The sequence below is a fragment of the Lithobates pipiens genome, unplaced genomic scaffold (genome assembly GCF_037356315.1).
Source record: "Lithobates pipiens isolate NorthernLeopardFrog02 unplaced genomic scaffold, aLitPip1_a1.2 Scaffold_18, whole genome shotgun sequence".
NCBI lineage: Eukaryota > Metazoa > Chordata > Amphibia > Anura > Ranidae > Lithobates > Lithobates pipiens.
The window spans coordinates 521,649,059-521,673,958 of record NW_027507758.1 but is presented as its reverse complement, the minus strand read 5'-3'; the positions used below and the strand labels follow the sequence as shown (position 1 = coordinate 521,673,958).

Sequence of the window (24,900 nt, the reverse complement as noted above, 5' to 3'; positions counted from 1 at the left end):
CTGCTAGAAAAATTGCATTGATTACTGTAAAAATGTCACTGGCAGTGAAGGGGTTAACCACTAGGCCCTGCGGACATCGGGGTTCGTGTTCACGGTCACAGAGCTCCCGGCACACGCAAGCCACCTCTTAAAGGGTCACGTACAGGTATGTTAATCTGCCTGTACGTGCCCTTCTGCCGCATGCTATCTGCGTGAGGCGGTCGGGAAGCGGTTAAAAGTTAATATGTAACTTTGCATTGTACAATAGAAAAATATTATCTGCAAACTGAATGTCTGATATATTAGAAACTTCAGAATATAACCTATGATGGAGAACACAGGTATTCATATATTCAGGAATACTACAAGGCAGAATTCTGCATATATACTTACTGGAAAGATCATTTGGAGAAAGGATGTGATAGTTAAAGTTTCTTTTAACAAGGATTCCCGAAATTCTTTGACACTGTTCTGGTTTCTTATCTGCGAGAGAGCCCATCACCTTTTAAAAAAATAAAAAATTTGGTAAAGGAAAAAAAAAAAGAAAAAGTACAGTACATCTTTGCAATACATGCATGTGTTCCCATGTTATATATCTTTATAGGCTCTGCAAACAAAGTACAAAACGACCATTGCCCTCACATGGAAGGATGAGGCATGTCAAACAAAACCAAAGAAAATTCTCAGCTCAACTTAACGACCAGCCTGCAACCAACCGAATTGTTCTGTTCAACAGTATGATTAAAAAAATAGTGGTTCACACATTTGCAAATACATGCATAAGCTGCAGAGCCACTTCACAACACCCCAGTATTTTCTGCAGCCCTAAAGCTAAATTTTGAGAGCCTCCACAGTGGAAGCACATGCATTGTAATGGATAGAAAGCAGGTAAGCCTGGAGAAAGCCCACCCCTCCTTACAGGCACAATGGCAGAAAAGGTGTCCAGTGCATCTCCTCACCAGTATTCCACTGCCCCCACTTATAACTGGCCTTTGCAGCAAAGAGCACATGGAAGGGTGACATGCTGCAAGTCAAAATCCAGGGTTCTGCCCACAACATTCTTATGTGGATGAAAACCGAAAGATTTACACTGAGCAAACTAAGCCCTTGTACACATGATCGTAGATTCTGACGGAATGTGTCCGATCGGAGCATTTTGTTGGATATTCCGACTGTGTGTGGTCTGCATCGGACTGTTTCCGTCAGACCAAATTTTCCAACTTGCCGGAAATATTTTCTGACAAAATGCTCCGATCAGACATACTCCGATCACGTGTAGAGAATTCCGATCGGACAAAGTGCCACGCATGCTCAGATCAAATTCCTACATCAAAGCTATTGGCTACTAGCCTGAACGTAGTCCCATCGTAACGAAATTACGTCATCACGTTCTGAAAGTTCGGATTTTCCGGTCAACTTTGTCCGACCGTGTGTATGCAACAGTGTCGGACAAGATCCGTCGGACAAAATCCAACGGATTTGGTTGTCGGAATCTCCGACCGTGGTAAATTTTCCTTGAAATCGCCTTCCTAGCTCTCAGCAGGGTAGGAATGACTGAAAAAAAAAAAAAAAAAAAAAAAAAAAAAAAAGAGACTGCCCCGTCTCTCAGGACCCTGGTTTCGACAACCAAGGCATTAAAGCAGAATGCAAAGAAGGATCGGAGATCAGCCCTTGCAACCGGAAGTTAGGTTGAAACGGAAGGGTCAAAAGGGTTGTCCGCTACATGATCATAATGCCAGAGTACCATGTTCTCCTGGGCCAGGCGATCAGAATCAACAGAATTCCTTCCATTTGAATTCAGCAAAGCAGACGAGGTAGATGATGTAATGGCGGGAAGTCAAATTAGGGAGACCTGGCCCCACGGTTTTAGAGCTGCCACCCTGAACACGCAAGGATCCCTGGTCCTGGAGACAAACCTGTCGATCTTCTGATTGAACCTAAATGCCAGAAAATACCTCTGAGTGAAGAGTCCACAGCCTGTAAGGCAGTTGTTGTTGGCTGAGGAAATCCTCCTGCAAATTTTTTACCCCTGAATTGTGGACATGGAAAGTGCAGGAGCACAATATTCCACCCAAGGTTGAAGGAGATGCACTTCCTCTTTAGCAGCCCAACTTTTGGTGCTTCCTAACAATTTATGTATGTCACTGCTGTGGCGTTGCCTCACTGAAACATTTCAGGAAGGTCTTCCAAGCTGCAATGACCAATGCAGCAGAGCAAAACCAATCACCCTCACTTCCAGAATATTGATGGACAATGACCTTTCCTGTGGGAACCACTTACCATGGATCTAGGGAATGTCCATAATTTCATTTCAGCCTGCCAGGCTAGCATCTGTTGTCAGGTCCCTCAAGAACAGAGGTGTTCTGGAGGGACCTCCCCATCTCCAGCTTCTGTGAGGAGATACACCCCAGCATATGAGACCCCGGATTGGTGTAACAGCATCCGAGAAACCAATGACTGTGCCCCTCTGTCCCCATGCCACTAAATTATTCTGTTGGAAGGGCCCGAAATAAAACTGGGCAAAGGGCACTGCCTCAAAAGAGGCTAGCAAGTTTTCCAGAATGAAACAAACCATGTCAGTTAATTAGCTCTACTGGACACCATTACCATCACTTATAGTGTGTGGTGCTTTAGATCACCATGTATCATAGCTTACCTTAGCTAGCTTCTCTCCTCTGAAGTTTAGAGACACTGCCTCTGTATTTCTGGGGTTGTGAACCTCAATATCAACTTCCTCATTGTCCTCATATTCCCGGATAATTGCAGCTTTAAGACGGGCCATTTCATTCTGTTCCCCATGTACCAAGATCTGCAAAACAAGGGATTCCATTGGATGCTACATATTATGTGCCACCAATAAAATAAATTTTACTAAGGGGAATCGGTCATTGAAGTAAAGTCCTGTTTGAAAAGCGTTATACTCATTATGGGGTAATGAAAATCTAGTTCAGAGATACCAGGTCAGGTGATTGTCCTGGAAATGGTGTATAGCTTGCAAGTCACAAAACTGCAGCTTCCAGTAGAAAAGTATTGATGACCGATTCCCCTTGTATGGGTTTTACATCATTTTTACTTGTTTAAAAAGAAGAAGAGTATGCTGCCAAGGCACAGGATGTATACACTAGCATGGGGATTCACTTACAACATGGGGAGGTTTGAGGGCCCTGATGAATTCACTGGTCTGCTGGTAGTCTGTATGTGCTGAGAATGAGATGTAATCTACAGACATCTTTAGAGGCAGTTTCTGTCCAGACATGGTGGTGACTTCCTCAGGTTCAGACATGATATGCTGAGGAAAGATATTACAATAACAATGTTTATATATTTAATATTTCACACACCTGCTTAACCACTTCAGCCCCAGACCATTTTGCTGGTCAAAGACCAGACCACTTTTTGTGATTTGGCACTGCATCGCTTTAACTGACAATTGCGCGGTCGTGCGACATGGCTCCCAAACAAAATTGACATCCTTTTTTTCCCAGAAATATAGCTTTCTTTTGGTGGTATTTGATCACCCCTGCGGTTTTTATTTTTTGTGCTACAAAAATAGAGTGACAATTTTGAAAAAAAAAAAAAAAAAAAACGCATTATTTTTTACTTTTTGTTATAATAAATATCCCCCAAAAATATATATAAAAAAACATTTTTTCCCTAAGTTTAGGCCGATACATATTCTTCTACATATTTTTGGTAAAAATAAATAAAATAAATCGCAATAAGCGATTGATTGGTTTGCGCAAAAGTTATAGTGTTTACAAAATAGGGGATAGTTTTTTGGCCTTTTTATTATTATTTTTTTTTTTTTTTACAAGTAATGACGGCGACCAGCGACTTTTATTGTGACTGCGACATTATGGCGGACACATCGGACATTTTTGGGACCATTGTCATTTATACAGCAATCACTGCTATATAAATGCAGTGATTCCTGTGTAAATGACACTGGCAGCGAAGGGGTTAACCAGTGGGTGGCAGTTTAGGGGGTTAAGTGTTCCTAGGGGTGTGTTACTAACTGTTGGGGGCTGGGCTTTAATTTAGTGAACACTGATCTCTGCTCCAATCACATGGAGCAGAGATCAGCGTCACTAGTTGCTAGGCAGAACGGGGAAATGCTGTTTACAACGACATTTCCTCGTTCAGCCGCTCCGTGAGACGATCGCGGGTATGCCCGAGGCAATCGAGTCCGCGGGACCCGCGACCAGACTCACGGGGGTCCCGACCAGCACACGAGCGCGCCGCCGCCAGCCACTCGTGATGGCAGGGCAGCATTGAAGGTTGGACGTACCTGTACGCCAATATGCCTGCCCGTGCCATTCTGCCGACGTACATTGGTTTTCGCTGGTCGGGAACCGGTTAAATGCGCAAATACAGACTAAAAATTGAATGGGTGGTATCCACAAGTGCATAATTATATATATTTTATAACACACACACACACACACACACACACACACACGCGCTTTTTAACATTTCTTCAATTACTTCCTACTTTCTATGCCCAGACAAATTATGTCATGCAACCCAGGAGGCTTCAGGGGAGGGGAGGGGTTTTCCCAGCTGAGCACACCCTCCTATCTTTATGCTTTAGCTAAGGGCAGATGGATTCCAGGAAGTAAATGCAACATGAATCATCTGCCCTTACTTAATATGGCCACAGAAATGCTGGGGGGGGGGGGGTGTTTTTCAAAGTGATTTCTTAGCAAAATAAAGCATGGAGGCATAACCCTTTCTTAGCAAAATAAAGCATGGAGAAACGCACACACACTGGATGGACCCGTGTCTTTATTCAGCCTTACCAACTATGAAGATATACTTTAAAGTCCCACAAGCCTGGGAAGCAGCATACAATGTATACTGTACATACCCAGTACAGTATATGCACAAAATTGAAATTAGCTAATACATTAAAAATCTTTACAGCTCTTCAGCATATGTTATATGGCCCGCTCTTATCAGTCAAAAGATTATTAAAAAATATCCCCATCAGGCAACGGGGCTGATTTACTAAAGAAAGAGGTGTACCTGTGATCTATGTATTCTTATTTACTAATATAATATTATATACAATGGTAAAGGCACCTCAGTGTCTCTTTATAAAGACAGGCAATGCTCTTAAAATGACAGAAAGGGATTACTTAAGCAATATGTTCTTCAAAGGGGATCTATTTCAAACTTCAATTAATTAGGAAATATGAAGTTCCAGTACAAGTCTGATATCAACATCCTCTAGCTGGATTACCGTATATACTCGAGTATAAGCCGAGATTTTCAGCCTCTTTTTTGAGGCTGAAAGTGCCCCCCTCGGCTTATACTCGAGTCATCGCTGTCTGCCCGCTCGATCAGCGTGTCGAGCAGACAGACAGCGGCCATTCTATGATTCAAAAGCCGCGCCTCCGGCTCCGCCTTCGCCTGTGATAGGCGGAACACTGAATTTCCCAGCAGCCTGTGTTCCGCCTATCACGGACGTCGTATCATCCTCGTACTACGGACGAGGATGATACGACGTCCGTGATAGGCGGAACACAGGCTGCTGGGAAATTCAGTGTTCCGCCTATCACAGGCGAAGGAGGAGGCGCGGCTTTTGAATTTTACAATGGCCGCCGACGAAGAGGGCACGGGACGGAGGCAAGGCAAGGCAAGGCACGGCACGGGACGGGACGGGACGGGACGAAGGCAAGGCACGACACGGGACGGAGGCTCGGGACAAAGGCTCGGGACACAGGTAGGCTGGACACACACACACACACACACACACACACACACACACACACACACACGGATGGAGACACACACACACACAGGGATGGATGGATACACACACACACAGGGATGGATGGATGGATGGAGACACACACACACAGGGATGGATGGATGGATGGATGGAGACACACACACACAGGGATGGATGGATGGATGGATGGAGACACACACACACAGGGATGGATGGATGGATGGACACACACACACACAGGGATGGATGGACGGACACACAGGGATGGACGGACACACACACAGGGATGGACAGGCATGTCTCACCCTCGGCTTATACACGAGTCAATAAGTTTGCCAGTTTTTTTGGGGGTAAATTGGGGGCCTCGGCTTATATTCGGGTCGGCCTATACTCGAGTATATACGGTAATAAAAACTAAACATAATGGCAGGCATGCTGAGTGCATGGTTCATGTACTCACTTTTGCCAGGGTGCCTTCAACACAGTATCCGGCGATAATGACTCCATTTCTCTTGTCTGTACACCAACTCTCAAACAGCTCGCGAGACAAACCACTCTGCATCATACCAGGGGAGGCCATGACCACACTGGGCCCAATGTCATCAAAATGATCCATGCTCTATAAAAAAAAAAAGAAAAAAAAAAAAAAAAAAAGGAAATGCAACATACCACATTAATAGACTGAAATACAAATGTTGATGATTTCTAACAAACTAGTAATTTTCAAAGGATCTCATGTAGCAACAAATTTTGTATTTTACAGGTTCTCTCAGATAACAAATATTGTTCAGCACAATTAGTGCCTGCCCCAAAGGCCCATGTGTTTTTTTTTTTTGAGGGAACAACACATTTTCCATATTGCCACCACAGTCCTTAAACCGTTTGAGCAAAGTTAATGGAATCGGATTGGCTGCTTTGTGTAACACTTCTAGTCTTTTTTCAAGCATATGTAGGCCAAATTATGCCTGACTATATGCTGACAGCATAAACCCTAGGCAGTGTGATGAATTGGGCAATGTTCAGCTGGGAAACCTTGGGTCCTACCATTTATGTGGATGCTACTTTGACTCATATCACCTACCTAAACATTGTTGCTGACCAAGTATAAACTATAATGGAAACTTACAAAACTTAAAAAGATCTGCTACTGACAGCTTGGCACCAGATATCACAGAATAAAGAGGTCTAGTGGCATCCATGGCTCAATGGGTCAGGACCGTTAGTGTGGCATACAGGGAGACCTACTCAAGGTTAGGTGGGTGGTCATAAAGTTATGGCTGATTGGGATAATACATATTTGTTTTGGGGTTTAATTACACTTCAAAATAGTATATTTCTGTACTTGCAGCATTTTTAAAGAGATAAATAAAAGGCAATGTGCATTACTTAGGAGATCTTTTGAATGTTTTTTTCTTAGACACCAAGATATACACTTTAAGCCACTTGAAGAAAAAAAACAAAAACAAATATGCATGGCTATAAATATGAAACCTTGAGATTGCTGATGTGTTTAAAGACGAAGGGGTTGTTGATGTTGATCTGTTTGCGGATTTTGTCATTCATGGCATTGACATAGGTCTGGTAGACAGCCATACATTTCTTTGCCAGAGAAGAGGCGTAGTAGATAGGGATGTCATGGAGCTCGGGATGGTTTTGCCAGTATTCATCTAAAAAGGAAGAACATACAAAAATATAAAACCGTGATTACAGAAATACAGTACAGAACATTTATAGTACTAACACTTTAAAGTGGTTGTAAATGTTCAATTCATTTTTATTTTTTTTTAACAAACAAACATGCCTATTCTTACCTGCTCTGTGCAAACATTTTTCAAGATTGATGCTGTTGATAGCATTTGAGAGACTAATGACAGCTTTTTGTAAAACAACAACACTTAACAATGTTACATGAGTGTCAATACAAATGCTCCAATGCAGGATTTCTGTCACTTGACCCTCTAAGGCAGGGGGTCTCCAAACTTTCTAAACAAAGGGCCAGTTTAAGATCCTTCAGATTTTAGGGGGGGGTCAGACTGTGGCTACTGGGAGTAGAAATGTTCCCAACATCAGTGGGAAAAAAATAACACCCCCATCATTGGTGTCATTGGGAGGAATTGTGCCCCATCATTGGTGTCATTGGAAGGAATTGTGCCCCATTGTTTGTGCCATTGGGCCCATTGTTGGTGTCATTGGGAGAAATTGCGCTCCAATGTGTGTCATTCAGAGGCATTGTGCCCAGTCATTGGTGTCAGCATGGGGGATGATGTCCCATTGTTGGGTTCAATGGATAAAACAGTGTCCTAAGGGCAAGCAAAGGGCTGCCATCTGCCCCCCCCCCCCCCCCCAAGCAGATTCCCCTTTTTTAGTTTCTGTTGGAGAACACAGAAAACAACATATACATACTTGTTCTCGGTCAGTGAGAAATAATAAATTGAACCTTGAGTGTCAGTATAACAGTCAAACAACTGGCATTTTCAGAAGGCCAACAAAGGCAGCCCCCGTAATTTTCCTCAGGCAGAGTTTTAGGACCATTTTTGTTATTTGATATTGCCTCTTTATAAAATTTTATATAAAAGCAAGATGGAGGAATCAAATCAAACATCAAAATCACGCTACTCTCTACGAACTGGTGAGTCTTGACCTTTGGTTTGTTTGATTATTAGCTCTTGCTTTATTCAATAGATCATACAAGTAGTGCATATATCTATTTTTATAGGCTCACCTTGGAAGTTTCAGCTGGTTAACCATTTTGGTTTGTTCCAAGTTCTTCTTTGTGATGCCCTACTAATGAGTTTGTGTTGGATTTAAATTCCTTTGAATCATTACAACTGTGCTGACCAGTTATCCTTATCAGCATTATACATCAAGTTTTCAAATTAATTAAATTTATCTTATTCTTAGTAAAGGTAATTATTCCCTCTTCTATTCTTGTCAGGAGACTTTCAGAATGAAACAGTCTACAGATTTGCTATTATAATAATTTTTCCTATGGGAAAAAAAAAATATATATATATATATATATATATATATATATATATATATATATTTACTTTCTGCAAGTACTAAAAGGAGTATAATCAGAATAATGGGATGTTTCGTGCACATATGGAATCCATATCCTTCCATTCATATCATTTATTGATTTAAAGCAGTTTTGGGGTTGGGGAGGCTCAGTCTCCTTCTTGCATCCATGTATTTCTATGTCCTATGTTTTGATTGATTGACTTCTTTCAAATATTTGCAAATCCCCAAATATATATACCAACGTGCATGTTTTTACATGTTATTGTATTAATGTACCATTAACATGAGATACTTATTTCAATCTGTTACCCTTAGCATATAAAGTGCCACACCAGAATCTCCTGAGGAAGCTCTGTCAAGTGAAACATGTTGAGGGTGGTAGTGTTTTGCCTACATATGCCTGTACTGTTTTGAGTGATTTCAGATATGGATGAATTCTTGTTCTCATGTTTTTTATATCTTTCAAATAAAATGTATTGATTTTATATTTCGATTAGCGAGTTTCAATTTTCACATCTAGCACCTTTTAAGTCCCGAGGTTTGTTACATCTCTTCCCCTTTTAGTTTGGTTGAATTAATTTACTCTTTTATATAAAACATTATCGAATATTTGCCATACCTAATATCAACAGAAGCTCCTGTGCTCTCCCCAGAGCAAACACAGGGATGAGGGCTCTTCCTCCTCGGTTTACAATATCATGCACAGTGTTACAGAAACGTGCTTCCCTCTCCTCGCGCTTTTCATGTATGTGTGTGCCATATGTGGACTCCTGCAAACAGACACAAAAGGGTCTTAGCATCCTTATATAGTAATGACAAAGTCAAAAATTGTAAACTCCCCAATCAAAAGTACAAGGCCCATAAAGTAATGAAAGATGCACAGTAATTATGCCATTAGTAACTAATGTCACTGTGACACTCAAATCTGGCTGACCACTTTGTTTTGAAAAATGAATAATTATCTAGGACTAGGTTCCAGCAGAAATTCTCCTAATCATATTTCCAATAACCATGGTCTAACACACTTATTTGTTTACAGAAAAACACGTCAGACAAGTTATGATTAGCCCGCAAATAATTAAAGTAAAGCAATACATACAATAATGAGAATATCTGGCTTAATATTTGGGATTTCAGCTGCCATTAGATGTCTGTCCTCTTGTCTGGAGAAATCACCAGTGTATAGCAACTAGAAAATAAGAGGAATTCAAACTTTAAAAACAATTTTATTTTACTAGAACATAGAAGACACTGTTGTGATTATATTCCTTTACATCCGAATGAGAGACTGAAGGATGAGTAAAACATGCACAAGAATATAGTTTACTTTTGGGAGACAGGATAGCTGGGCACATTATAAACTTAAGACTGTGGGCTGTACAATTTGAAAGTTTAAAATAAAATGGAAAATCAGGACCTGATACATTCCTACCAGATAATTTGCCATCTGAATTAAGAACGCACTTTAGTATCTACAAATGATAGCTGCAAATAAGGAGTTCTAGTCTGATATTATTGTCTTGTGTGGGGCACAGTCTGGCCTGGTCAGAAAAGCATTTTTTTTTAACCAGTAAGGAAAACCAAAGCTATATTGACAAGTCTTCAAAGTAACTATTTTCAGAGACACGATTTTGTCATCCACTACCTTTGCAGGTGCAGACTAATGCCCCAAACTGTGGATTTAATCCCTCATTGAAACAGCATGCATATGCAAATTTTAGCAGGGATGCAGGAAGATAAGAAATACCAAAACCCTGTATAGTCCTGCTACTCCAAACAAAGAATATTTGAAGGAAAAACATCCACTAATACTCCAATAGGTAAATAGCGGTTACAGCTGCAAGATGGCCTAGGGTTCCAAACACATAGCTTTCATGCAAGAAATTACTCACTTTGACGCCTGCAATTTCTATCATAAACATGGCAGCTCCCAAAACATGGCCAGCATGGTAACACCAGAATTTGATTCCAGCTACTTCTTTCACTTCATGGAAATTAATGGTCTCAATTTTGTCCATGCTTTCCTCCAAGTCAGTCTCTGTATATAGCATGTCATCTGCAGAAATATTACTGAAAGACAAGAAAAAAAAAAAATGCAAATTGTGCAAATGGACCTTTCCATTGATAAAATGATGACATCACATTATAAATCAGAAGTATAACATTTCATTAAAAAAAAAAAAAAAAAATATTGTTTAGATGCCATCAGTCTGCCACAGGAAAGAGAGTCTCCTCTCCTCTAATAATCAACTGCAACAATGTTACTTTATAGTAGGTCACAAGTGAGAGGATACATTTGTATATGTAGAATACACAAGAAGCAATGTAATTATATATATAATTCTTACCTTTAAAAGGGTTAGTTTACCTTTTCAGAAGAAAAATTATGAATTAACACTATACACCATCCTACTTGCCCCCGCCCGGTCCTCGCTATACTTATTCCCCACTCTTCTCCACTCCTCTCTGCAGTGCTTCTGGGACAAATCAGAGCAATGCTCTGTGGCAGTGCTGATCAATAAAAATTGTTCTGATTGTTTCTGTAAACACTGCAGAGAGAAGATGCAGACGAGTGGGAATTTCAAATCCCAAGACTGCTGCAGCGGCTGTGTGGGCACTGACAGTTCATTACCCACAGAGGTAAGTACAGGGCAGGGCGGGGCAGGGCAGGGAGGGTGTATGGCGTTAGTTCACCTTTTCATTAAATTTTTTGTTCGGTCAAGATAGTAAGCAATTTTAAATCTTAAAAAGTCAGTGCTACCCAATCATGATATTTCAGTTGTCGATAATTCTGTTTTAGCTGGCATCTACAAACAAAGCTGTAACCTACCTTGTAATGCTACAAAAACACTTGACAAAAAAAAAAAAAAAACAGTATATAGTAATGACGTAAATTACCTGACTTTTACGTAATCTGAAAGAAGCCATCGGTATATAGCTTTAGTAGCATGCGTCATAAAAGTTCTGCCTTTAAAGCTGGTCTTCTGGAGGAACCAAGGTAGAGCACCACAGTGATCCAAATGGAAACTAGCAAGGGACAGAAATAAACATTACTATTATTTGAAGGATTTTCTTGACCTAACAAAACACTAACATCATGTATACAAACAAATTAAATATTAAAAAGGATAACTACTTTAAGTTCACCTGTTTGAATCAGGACCCAAAACCCTCTCCCAGCACCACTTCCAAGTCTCAAACTTACCTGTCTGTACTTCAACGATATTCGCTGTATTGCACACTTGGTGCTGCACAGCATCGTCTTTGACATGAAACACAATAGAAATTTCTTTAGAGGGAGACATAAACCAGTGCCAAGAGAATTTGCTCCAGGAAATCCCACTGGGTTGGCACTCTGCAGAATGCAGCATAGGTTTTGCTGCTCATTTGTTCCAATTCTTATATTTAATTTAATGCCAAAAGAATATACTTCCAGTGTACTCACAGCATACAACTCCATTTCATTTTAAAAGTGGCAAAAGGAAACTCATTTAAAAGCTGTCTAACCTTAAGACCATTCCATGTGTAACATAAAGGAAAATGACTTTCAGAAAGGGTGTATGTTACACGTGGAACAGAAAAATAGTCAGATAGCATTTAAAGTGATTGTAAAGGCAGAAGTTTTTTTTATCTTAATGTATTCTACACATCAAGATAAAAAAAAAAAAAAAAAAAAAAAAAACTTGTGTGCCTCCCTAATACTTACCTGAGCCCATCTCGATGTAGCGATGTTGCATGAGAGACTCGGCTGTTCGGGACTCTCCCTCGTCATTGACAGACAGCAGCAAAACGCCATTGCCTCCACTGCTGTCAATCAAAATCAGTGAGCCAATGAGGAGAGAGAAGGTGCGGGGTCGGGCCAACAGCTCTGTGTCCAAATGGACATGGGGAGCTACGGCTCGGCTTGGGTGCCCCCATAGCAAGCTGGAGGGAGGGAAGAGGAGGATCTGGGCTGCTCTGTGCAAATCAAGTGCACAGAACAGGCAAGTATGGCTATATACACAGATAAATTATATAATAAATTAGAGTTGTTTGCTGTATGTACACTGGAAGTATCTTCTTATGGAGTACTCTTTAATATTCTCACAGCTGGGCTCTGCCGCTTCCACACATGCATGCCATCATATCCATTCATGCCACTTGAAAGCCTGTACATACATACTTCTGGCATGGAAGTTCCATAAGAATGAGCAATGTAGTGTAAAAACACTAACTTATGACAACAACATACTTGTATATTGATAGCTAGGTGCACAGAACTTCAACTTTCTAATTCTTTAGTGCTCGTGCATTAGGCCCTCAATGTCTACTAATCTATGAATCTCCTAACTTAGAAATATGGTGGTTGACCTTTGTTTGGTTCCTGAGGAGAAAAGTGTTCATGAGAACAAAAAACAAAAACAAAATACCCACAAACTTAAATGTATGTTTTATTTATATCCCAACCTGGTGGGCTTACCAGTAATATTTTACTTACTGACTAATTAGAAGTAAATCAATCTCTGCAGGATCAATCAAATCAATATATGGGAGGGCATCCATTCCTTCTAAGCCAGGGTGAATCCCACAGTCCAGCTAAAGGAAACAAAATAATAATTTGCAGCTTAAAACGAAGAGCACTATATAGTTGAAATTATGGCGTATTTTCTCAGGAATCTTTTTGCAACATAGCATTGTTATAACTAAATTATTATTAAAGTGTAACTCCACTTTTATTGAGAAAAAAAAAAACATGCCCCTTTGCAGGGATACTTTTTTTTTTTTTAACAAACTTTGCTGCAGTTTCCTACCTTTTGTTATTCTGAAGAAAAGCTGAGTCAGACTTACCGGTAACGCCTTTTCTGAGAGTCTTCCAGGAGAGCCCATGAGACCTAGGGCTCCTCCTACCAGGACACGTTACCCACACCAGATAAAAAGGCAGTCCTCCAGGCCCCATGTCAGTATTCTTGAGAACTGTAGGACGTCCCTGTAAAACATATCCATAATACACATAACTTCAAGACAAAACCGGGTGGGAATCCAGCTGTCCTGGAAGAGTCTCAGAAAAGGAGTTCCCAGTATGTCTAACTCAGCTTTTCTCTAAGCGTCTTCCAGGACAGCCCATGAGATGATGAGCCAGAACTTACCAGTCTAGGGAGGGACAACTGCCTGAAGGACCTTATGACCAAACGCCTACTCCTCAGCAGATAGGAGATACAGGCAATAATGTTTAATGTAGGTCGAAAAACTGGACCATGTAGTAGCCCTGCAAATTTTATCCGGTGAGGCTGCAGCCCTCTCAGCCCAAGACACAGACAAGGCTCTTGTTGAGTGCGCAGTGACAAAAGGTGGAGGAACTTCCCTAATAGTGTAAGTTTCAGAAATGGCTTGCTTTATCCATCTAGACAAGGTGGCTTTGGATGCACTATTTCCCTTGTGTGCTCCTGAAAAGAGGACAAGCAAGGCGTCTGTTTTTCTAAATGTCTTGGTGACCTCAACTTAGACAAGAATTCTTCTTCTCGCGTTTAAAAAACAAATTTTCTTCCTTGGTAACCCTGTGGTGAACTACAAAAGATTGGCAGCACAATGTCCTGGGATTTGGGGAATGTACTGACCACTTTAGGCAGCAATCCTGGATCAGTTTTCAATACAACCCGATCCTCCAAAATTGTGAGGAAAGGCTCCCTTAGAGCCTGTAACTCACTTAGCCTATGAGGTAATTGGCACAAGAACAATTGTTTTTATTGTAAGTAACTTAACTGAAATATCCTCTAGGGGCTCAAAAGGGGAATTCTACCAGAGTTTGAAGCACCTGGGACAGGTGCCAGGTTGGACAATTTCTAACCACTATTGGCCTGGAACTAGAAATTGATTTGAAGAATCTATGTATAGTGGGATTTTCCAAGAGAGAAAAAAAACGATAGCTAATGCCTGTACTTTTAAGGTACTAACTGAAAAGACCTTTGTAGACACCCTCTTGAAAAAATTCCAAAATTGAAGGAACATCATGAGTTAATGTTTGATTTTCAGATAACCTCCAAACCTTGGAATATATGGCTGTAGTGACTGCTTTTCTGCAATTTACCAGGGTCTTGACTACTTTGTCAGAGAACTCCTGGGCATTTAGTATCTTTTCTTCAGATACCAGGCCGTCAAGCTTAAGGAAACTACCTGTGGGTGAGACACTGGACCCTGCGATAATAAGTCTTCTCTCTTCAGAAGACTCAGTGGAGGCTCTGAGACCAGAGTCTGTAACAGGGAAAACCATTGCCTCTTGGGTCAGAAAGGGGCTATTAGGATAAGATCTGTTTATTCAAGAAGAAACTTCTGGAATTAGCCTGATCGGTGGGAAGGTGTAACAGAGGCTGAATGGCAATGGATTCGTCAGAGCATTGATCCCCAATGATTGATCTGCTGGGTTCAGAGAAAAGAACTTCTGTCTTGCGATTAGGGCTGAAACAACGAATCGATTAATTTCATAATCGATTACTATTTTCATAATCGATTAATCAGCCAGTAACATAATGGGGTTAAAAAAAACAAAAAAAAAACTAAAATGAGCCCTTTATAGTACAACAATATAATCACTACTGTAAATATTACTTTCATTGTTCTACAGTAAAAAACAAAAAAAAAAAAAAAATAATAAAAAAAAAAAAACACAAAAAAAAAAAAAAAACGAACCCCTTCCAGTAGTGATTATCTGCTTTTTTGTACTATAAAAGGGCTAATTTTTGTCTTTTTAACCCCATTATGTTACTAAACATCTTAGGCCTGGTTCACATCTATATGTTTATTGGTGATTTTTGCAGAAACGCACTACAGTTCATTCACATGGTTTCTTATGGGACACGTTCATATCTGTGCTTTTTTCAGCCGCTGCATATTTGGAAAGGGTCAGGGACTTTTAACGCAAAACGCTTTTTTGGTTCAATATACTTCAATGGAGAAGCTGCAGAAAAGAATGTAATGCGTTTTTGCAGCAATCTGTGTCGAGTCAAAACACAAATTGCAGTAAAATCACGTGCGCAAAAAAATCAAAAATACACAGCAAAAAGCACTGCAGAAACAGATCAAAATTAACAACTGCATAGGTGTGTACCGAGCCTTATGCTGGCCTCACCGATCAATTTTCACGTGAGAATATGCAGATGAAAAATCTTTGTACATTCGCTGAATGAAAGAATTTTGTTTGAAATTTTCACTTCATTTCTAAACAAAAAACACATACATTGTCTAGAAATTCCTTTGACCAAGAAGTTTTCTATTATTTCCAAATTTCCCCATCAATGTGGTTGAAAATGAACGTCAATTTGACCCACTTTTTATTTTTTTTTAAGGTTATTAACCGATTAATCGAAACAATAAATCGGCCAACTAATCGATTATGAAAATAATCGTTAGTTGCAGCCCTACTTGCGATTGTTCTGATCTGTGAACAGGTCCACATCAGGACATCCCCATCTGTCGTGAGACCCACAAAGATTTCAGGATGAAGGGACAAATTGTCTCGACATGCCCGGTAGAGGCTGAGATAATCTGCCAGACAGTTGTGTCCCCTTCAAGTGCATTTCTGTAATTGAGGCTAGATTCCCTTCTGCCCATGAGAAAATCTACTGGGCGATAGAATGAAGTATCTGACTCCTCGTACCTCCCCCTTTGTTGAGGTATGCAACCGTATCAATATTGTCGGATGGAATCTGGAGATTGTGACCCCCGATTTCAGTCTGAAATGCCTGCAAGGCTCTCTGAACCGTTAGAATCTCGCCAATTCGATGAACCTCTTGCTTCCCCCTGAGGCTCCATAACACCCCGTACAGGAGGAAAGGAAAAATGTGCCCCCTTCACCTAGTCCCTACTGGTAACAGAGGGGAAAACACTCACAGGATGTGCAAGTATGTAAAATACACTTCAGGCTTACCCGCGAGGTGCTAGTGTTAGGGCCTGCTTCCGCTGCCTATGCAGGTATCGCAGAAGAATCCATTCAGCCCCTGTAGTGGTCTGCAGCCTCTGCCGGGTTTCACCCTTTTAAACACCAGCTTCCCAGCATCCCTGTACACACCGTTTAGAGACAGGAACTAGCGTCTCCGGCGCCCGCTGATGACGTTGCATGCCCCCCGGAAACGTCCCCGCCAGGTACTTCCTGTGGGCTAGCTTGGAACACATAAGTTCCGCCCCTTCACACACGCAGCTGCCTCTCTTCCCCTGCACACTCCAGCCATGCTGTTTAACAGGGAGAGAACGGCTCGCGGACTGGAGCTCCGACGTACACCACGAAGCTGACATTCCCTATGTACTGAGAAGTAGGGACAGCAGCCACAAGTCTACTCCCCTGGTGGATGTGACGCTCTGGGACCTAAGAAGAAGGTAGGAATACCACCCCAAAAAGATCCTCACACTCAAGAGACCTAGGGGAACCAGTTCCAGGAAACATGTTAGCCCCCCACCCCCCGCTTGGAGGAAACACTAATACTGACATGGGGTCTGGAGGAGCGCCCTTTTATCTGGTGTGGGTTAACGCGTTTCCTGTCCTGGCATGGGGAGCCCTAGGTCCCATGGGCTGTCCTGGAAGATGCTTAGAGAAATAGCAGTTTGTCTGTGTCCATGTGTGAATCTTTATGGAAGTGATTTTATCATTTTCAATCAGCTGTTACACCTGCAGGACTCCAATGAGGAAATTGACAGGTTCTGCATCCCTTTAGATGCGATTTCCCTTTGGGTGTATCTCATCGAAAATTACATTTTTGTTTCAGGGGATGCCAAAATCCGACTTGCATCACACTGCAGACTTCTGAGAAGATCAGTGAGCCAGTCACACAAGCAGGAAATTTCATATCTGGGGAGCATTCTGTACACCATCTGTGTACAGAACGCCTCCAGGTAGCCATATTGCATTCCCAGCTCAAGCGGGTTTTGTTTAACATGCATCGTCCTTCCATGTGTTCCTTGCTGCAAAGGCCAGTTATAGGTGCGGGCAGTGGTCATTTGTTTGTAGCCATATTTCATTTTACAGAAAATTACAGTGTTGCAGATTGAAAAGTAAAGGACATTTTTAATAACATTTAATTCGAATATCAATCACAATTGTATACGCTATATTATTATTTTCTTCTATTTTTGCTTTCCAATGAAAGTGGAGTTGCAATTTATATAATAATTACTACATATACATACAAAAACAGAACATAAAAAGAGTTAATGTAAGACATAAACATTCTAAATCTGTGTTCTTGTGTGGAAGAAATTATTTAAATATGGGTTTGGTGACAAGCTTCTGCTGCTACAAAATCCCAGTAATTTGTGCTACACACTAGCTAAGCATATGCAAAAACTGGATACCAAGGATATGCAGTCCTTATGAACCTTCAATTTAAAACTACTAAATACATTCCAGGTTTTGCTAAATGCATTCCAGCTAAATACGTACCAGATTTTTAACCACTTCAATATCGGGCACTTAAACACCTTCCTGCCCAGACCAATTTTGAGCTTTCAGCGCTGTCGCACTTTGAATGACAATTGCGCGGTCATCCTACACTGTACCCAAATGAAATTTGTATAATTTTTTTCCCACAAATTTTTTTTTTGTTTCAGTATCAAAACTTTGGAAATAAGTAAGTTTTCTCCTTCACTGATGGGCACTGATGGGGCTACACTGACGGGCACCGATGAGGTGGCACCAATGAAGTGGCACTGATGAGGTGGCATTGATAGGTGGCACTGATAGCCAGCACGGATTAGCATGGATAGGTGGCATGAATGGGCATGGATAGGTGGCGCCAAACAATAATGCATGCCAATCAGTGATGCCCATTGTGGGCACTGATTTGCATCCATTGTGGGCACTGACTGGAATCCCTGGTGGTCTAGGGTGGCATACCTTGTGCTGGGCATCCCTGGTGGTCTGGTGGCGTCCCTGGTGGTCCAGTGTGGGCAGGGGGGGGGGGGGGGAAGGGGCTGCGCTGATAATCGATCAGCATAGACCCCCCCCTGTCAGAGGAGCAGCCGATCAGCTATCCTCTACTCGCGTCTGACAGGCACGAGTGAGGAAAAGCCGATCACCGACTCTTCCTATTTACACTGTGATCAGCCGTGATTGGACACGGCTGATCACGTGGTAAAGAGTCTCCGTCGGAGACTACTGAGATCATACTTGCGGGGTGTCAGACTGACACCCCGCAACAACGATCGCCGCAATGTGCGCCCTCGGGGGCGCGCAGCGGCTCAAAATCCTGATCACGTCATATGACGTCTGGTCAGGATTTTGAAACCACTATGCCGCTGTGTTTCTGTTATAGGGCGGGCGGCAAGTGGATAAACACACACAACCCCCCCAATAATTTCACTTACCATAATTTTTCTTCCTTTGAATTCTAAAATAATACATGATCTTCCAACTTCTTGTCCAGCTCCCCTGTGCAAAAAACAATTAAACAGAAAATATTTGATAAAATAGTGGACAATGACTTCTTTATATAAATATGTACTTAGACAGACTAGATCACATTCTAGGGTTGCTTGATCTAAGGCCCCTTTCACACCGTGGTGGTGCAGGAGCCGGCTGTAAAACGGCAATATTTTTAGCGCTGCTTTACCTTCGTTTTAGCTGCAATATTCAGATGATAATGGGGCGGCTTTAACACCCTGCTAGCAGCCGAAAAAGGGTTAAAACCGTCCACAAAGCGCCACTTTGCTGGCGGTATAGTTGCGCTGCCCCAATGATTTCAATGGGCAGGAGCAGTTTAGGAGCGGTGTATAAACTGCTCCAAAGATGCTGCTTGCAGGAGTTTTTTTTTTTAAACGTCCTACAAGCGCATCGCTCCAGTCTGAAAGCCTGAGGGGCACTTTACAGGCGCTATGCAGGTGCTATTTTTAGCGCTGTAGTGCCTGCAAAGCACCCCAGTGTGAAAGGGGTCTAAGGCAGTGTTCTCCAAACTGTGGGCTGGGGGCCAGATGCAGCCCTTTGCTTGCTTTTATCTGGCCCTTCACCCACCGATATCAACAATGGGGCTAAATTCTTCCCCACTGAGACCAGTGAAGGGGCACTATTCTTCCCACTAACACCAACAATTGGGCCCAATGAAAATCAAATGATGGGGCACAATTCCTCCCAATGATGGGGCACGATTCTTCTCAATAATGAGACAATTCCTCCCACAGTATGGGGGGGGTGTAGAGTGAGCACACAGAGCACAGTAAGGGGGGGTGTAGAGTGAGCACACAGAGCACAGTATGGGGGGGGGGGTAGAGTGAGCACACAGAGCACAGTATGGGGGGGGGGGTAGAGTGAACACACAGAGCACAGTATGGGGGGGGTAGAGTGAGCACACAGAGCACAGTATGGGGGGGGGGGGATAGAGTGAGCACACAGAGCACAGTATGGGGGGGGGGGGGTAGAGTGAGCACACAGAGCACAGTATGGGGGGGGGGGTAGAGTGAGCACACAGAGCACAGTATGGGGGGGGGGGGTAGAGTGAGCACACAGAGCACAGTATGGGGGGGGGGGTAGAGTGAGCACACAGAGCACAGTATGGGGGGGGTGTAGAGTGAGCACACAAAGCACAGTATGGGGGGGGGGGTGTAGAGTGAGCACACAAAGCACAGTATGGGGGGGGGTGTAGAGTGAGCACACAGAGCACAGTATGGGGGGGGGTGTAGAGTGAGCACACAGAGCACAGTATGGGGGGGGGGGGTGTAGAGTGAGCACACAGAGCACAGTATGGGGGGGGGGGGGTGTAGAGTGAGCACACAGAGCACAGTATGGGGGGGGGGTGTAGAGTGAGCACACAGAGCACAGTATGGGGGGGGGGTGTAGAGTGAGCACACAGAGCACAGTATGGGGGGGGGGTGTAGAGTGAGCACACAGAGCACAGTATGGGGGGGGGGGGGTAGAGTGAGCACACAGAGCACAGTATGGGGGGGGGGGTAGAGTGAGCACACAGAGCACAGTATGGGGGGGGGGGTGTAGAGTGAGCACACAGAGCACAGTAAGGGGGGGTGTAGAGTGAGCACACAGAGCACAGTAAGGGGGGGTGTAGAGTGAGCACACAGAGCACAGTAAGGGGGGGGTGTAGAGTGAGCACACAGAGCACAGTAAGGGGGGGGTGTAGAGTGAGCACACAGAGCACAGTAAGGGGGGGGTGTAGAGTGAGCACACAGAGCACAGTAAGGGGGGGTGTAGAGTGAGCACACAGAGCACAGTAAGGGGGGGTGTAGAGTGAGCACACAGAGCACAGTAAGGGGGGGTGTAGAGTGAGCACACAGAGCACAGTATAGGGGGGGTAGAGTGAGCACACAGAGCACAGTATAGGGGGGGGGGGTAGAGTGAGCACACAGAGCACAGTATGGGGGGGGGTAGAGTGAGCACACAGAGCACAGTATGGGGGGGGGGGGGGTAGAGTGAGCACACAGAGCACAGTATGGGGGGGGGGGGTAGAGTGAGCACACAGAGCACAGTATGGGGGGGGGGGTAGAGTGAGCACACAGAGCACAGTATGGGGGGGGGTAGAGTGAGCACACAGAGCACAGTATGGGGGGGGGGGGGGGTAGAGTGAGCACACAGAGCACAGTATGGGGGGGGGGTAGAGTGAGCACACAGAGCACAGTATGGGGGGGGGGTAGAGTGAGCACACAGAGCACAGTATGGGGGGGGGGGTAGAGTGAGCACACAGAGCACAGTATGGGGGGGGGTAGAGTGAGCACACAGAGCACAGTATGGGGGGGGGGGGGTAGAGTGAGCACACAGAGCACAGTATGGGGGGGGGGTAGAGTGAGCACACAGAGCACAGTATGGGGGGGGGGGGGTAGAGTGAGCACACAGAGCACAGTATGGGGGGGGGGTAGGGTGAGCACACAGAGCACAGTATGGGGGGGGGGGTAGAGTGAGCACACAGAGCACAGTATGGGGGGGGGGGTGTAGAGTGAGCACACAGAGAACAGTATGGGGGGGGGGGGTGTAGAGTGAGCACACAGAGAACAGTATGGGGGGGGTGTAGAGTGAGCACACAGAGAACAGTATGGGGGGGGGGGTGTAGAGTGAGCACACAGAGAACAGTATGGGGGGGGGGGTGTAGAGTGAGCACACAGAGAACAGTATGGGGGGGGGGGTGTAGAGTGAGCACACAGAGAACAGTATGGGGGGGGTGTAGAGTGAGCACACAGAGAACAGTATGGGGGGGGGGTGTAGAGTGAGCACACAGAGAACAGTATGGGGGGGGGGTGTAGAGTGAGCACACAGAGAACAGTATGGGGGGGGGGTGTAGAGTGAGCACACAGAGAACAGTATGGGGGGGGTGTAGAGTGAGCACACAGAGAACAGTATGGGGGGGGTGTAGAGTGAGCACACAGAGAACAGTATGGGGTGGGTGTAGAGTGAGCACACAGAGAACAGTATGGGGGGGGGGGGGGTGTAGAGTGAGCACACAGAGAACAGTATGGGGGGGGGTGTAGAGTGAGCACACAGAGCACAGTATGGGGGGGGGGTGTAGAGTGAGCACACAGAGCACAGTATGGGGGGGGGGTGTAGAGTGAGCACACAGAGCACAGTATGGGGGGGGGTAGAGTGAGCACACAGAGCACAGTATGGGGGGGTAGAGTGAGCACACAGAGCACAGTATGGGGGGGTAGAGTGAGCACAGAGCACAGTATGGGGGGGGGTAGAGTGAGCGTACAGAGCACGGTATAGGGGGGTCCAGTCAGCGTACAGAGCACGGTATAGGGGGGGGGGTCCAGTCAGCGTACAGAGCACGGTATGGGGGGGGTCCAGTCAGCGTACAGAGCACGGTATAGGGGGGGGTCCAGTCAGCGTACAGAGCACGGTATAGGGGGGGGGGTCCAGTCAGCGTACAGAGCACGGTATGGGGGGGGGTCCAGTCAGCGTACAGAGCACGGTATGGGGGGGGGGGTCCAGTCAGCGTACAGAGCACGGTATGGGGGGGGGTCCAGTCAGCGTACAGAGCACGGTATAGGGGGGTCCAGTCAGCGTACAGAGCACGGTATAGGGGGGGTCCAGTCAGCGTACAGAGCACGGTATAGGGGGGTCCAGTCAGCGTACAGAGCACGGTATAGGGGGGTCCAGTCAGCGTACAGAGCACGGTATAGGGGGGTCCAGTCAGCGTACAGAGCACGGTATAGGGGGGTCCAGTCAGCGTACAGAGCACGGTATATGGGGGGTACAGTCAGCGTACAGAGCACGGTATAGGGGGGGTACAGTCAGCGTACAGAGCACGGTATAGGGGGGGTACAGTCAGCGTACAGAGCACGGTATAGGGGGGTACAGTCAGCGTACAGAGCACGTTATAGGGTGGTGCAGTCAGCGTACAGAGCACGGTATAGGGGGGTACAGTCAGCGTACAGAGCACGGTATAGGAGGGTACAGTCAGCGTACAGAGCACGGTATAGGAGGGTACAGTCAGCGTACAGAGCACGGTATAGGAGGGTACAGTCAGCGTACAGAGCACGGTATAGGAGGGTCCAGTCAGCGTACAGAGCACGGTATGGGGGGGGGGGATCCAGTCAGCGTACAGAGCACGGTATGGGGGGGGGGATCCAGTCAGCGTACAGAGCACGGTATGGGGGGGGGGGTCCAGTCAGCGTACAGAGCACGGTATAGGGGGGGGGGTCCAGTCAGCGTACAGAGCACGGTATGGGGGGGTCCAGTCAGCGTACAGAGCACGGTATGGGGGGGGGGGGGGGTCCAGTCAGCGTACAGAGCACGGTATGGGGGGGGGGGGGTCCAGTCAGCGTACAGAGCAAGGTATAGGGGGGGGGTCCAGTCAGCGTACAGAGCACGGTATAGGGGGGGGTCCAGTCAGCGTACAGAGCACGGTATAGGGGGGGGGTCCAGTCAGCGTACAGAGCACGGTATAGGGGGGTCCAGTCAGCGTACAGAGCACGGTATAGGGGGGTCCAGTCAGCGTACAGAGCACGGTATAGGGGGGTCCAGTCAGCTTACAGAGCACGGTATAGGGGGTCCAGTCAGCTTACAGAGCACGGTATAGGGGGGTCCAGTCAGCTTACAGAGCACGGTATAGGGGGGTCCAGTCAGCTTACAGAGCACGGTATAGGGGGGGGGGTCCAGTCAGCGTACAGAGCACGGTATAGGGGGGGGGTCCAGTCAGCGTACAGAGCGCGGTATGGGGGGGGGTACAGTCAGCGTACAGAGCACGAGATGGGGAGGGGGTACAGTCAGCGTACAGAGCACGAGATGGGGAGGGGGTACAGTCAGCGTACAGAGCACGAGATGGGGAGGGGGTACAGTCAGCGTACAGAGCACGAGATGGGGGGGGGGGTACAGTCAGCGTACAGAGCACGGTATGGGGGGGGGGGTACAGTCAGCGTACAGAGCACGGTATGGGGGGGGGTCCAGTCAGCGTACAGAGCACGGTATGGGGGGGGGGTACAGTCAGCGTACAGAGCACGGTATGGGGGGGGGTACAGTCAGCGTACAGAGCACGGTATGGGGGGGGGTACAGTCAGCGTACAGAGCACGGTATGGGGGGGTCCAGTCAGCGCACAGAGCACGGTATAGGGGGGTCCAGTCAACGTACAGAGCACGGTATAGGGGGGTCCAGTCAGCGTACAGAGCACGGTATAGGGGGGTCCAGTCAGCGTACAGAGCACGGTATAGGGGGGTCCAGTCAGCGTACAGAGCACGGTATAGGGGGGTCCAGTCAGCGTACAGAGCACGGTATAGGGGGGTCCAGTCAGCGTACAGAGCACGGTATAGGGGGGTCCAGTCAGCGTACAGAGCACGGTATAGGGGGGTCCAGTCAGCGTACAGAGCACGGTATAGGGGGGTCCAGTCAGCGTACAGAGCACGGTATAGGGGGGGTACAGTCAGCGTACAGAGCACGGTATAGGGGGGGTACAGTCAGCGTACAGAGCACGGTATAGGGGGGGTACAGTCAGCGTACAGAGCACGGTATAGGGGGGGTACAGTCAGCGTACAGAGCACGGTATAGGGGGGGTACAGTCAGCGTACAGAGCACGGTATAGGGGGGGGTACAGTCAGCGTACAGAGCACGGTATAGGGGGGTACAGTCAGCGTACAGAGCACGTTATAGGGTGGTGCAGTCAGCGTACAGAGCACGGTATAGGAGGGTACAGTCAGCGTACAGAGCACGGTATAGGAGGGTACAGTCAGCGTACAGAGCACGGTATAGGAGGGTACAGTCAGCGTACAG

At 45.5% G+C, this 24,900-nt stretch overlaps 1 protein-coding gene across 1 annotated transcript in view; it reads right to left on the bottom strand.

Moving 5' to 3' along the window:
* CPSF3 (cleavage and polyadenylation specific factor 3) overlaps window positions 1–24,900 on the bottom strand; it is a 41,179-nt gene that overhangs the window by 15,101 nt on the left and 1,178 nt on the right. Inside the window, exons 2-12 of the mRNA XM_077488753.1 lie at window positions 19,067–19,130; window positions 13,215–13,312; window positions 11,636–11,764; window positions 10,630–10,807; window positions 9,837–9,926; window positions 9,357–9,507; window positions 7,205–7,380; window positions 6,174–6,332; window positions 3,122–3,268; window positions 2,636–2,788; window positions 373–481 (exon numbers count right to left, since the gene is read on the bottom strand). Of these exons, the coding sequence (XP_077344879.1) occupies window positions 373–481; window positions 2,636–2,788; window positions 3,122–3,268; window positions 6,174–6,332; window positions 7,205–7,380; window positions 9,357–9,507; window positions 9,837–9,926; window positions 10,630–10,807; window positions 11,636–11,764; window positions 13,215–13,312; window positions 19,067–19,130 (1,454 nt within the window). The remainder of the gene's footprint in view (window positions 1–372; window positions 482–2,635; window positions 2,789–3,121; window positions 3,269–6,173; window positions 6,333–7,204; window positions 7,381–9,356; window positions 9,508–9,836; window positions 9,927–10,629; window positions 10,808–11,635; window positions 11,765–13,214; window positions 13,313–19,066; window positions 19,131–24,900) is intronic.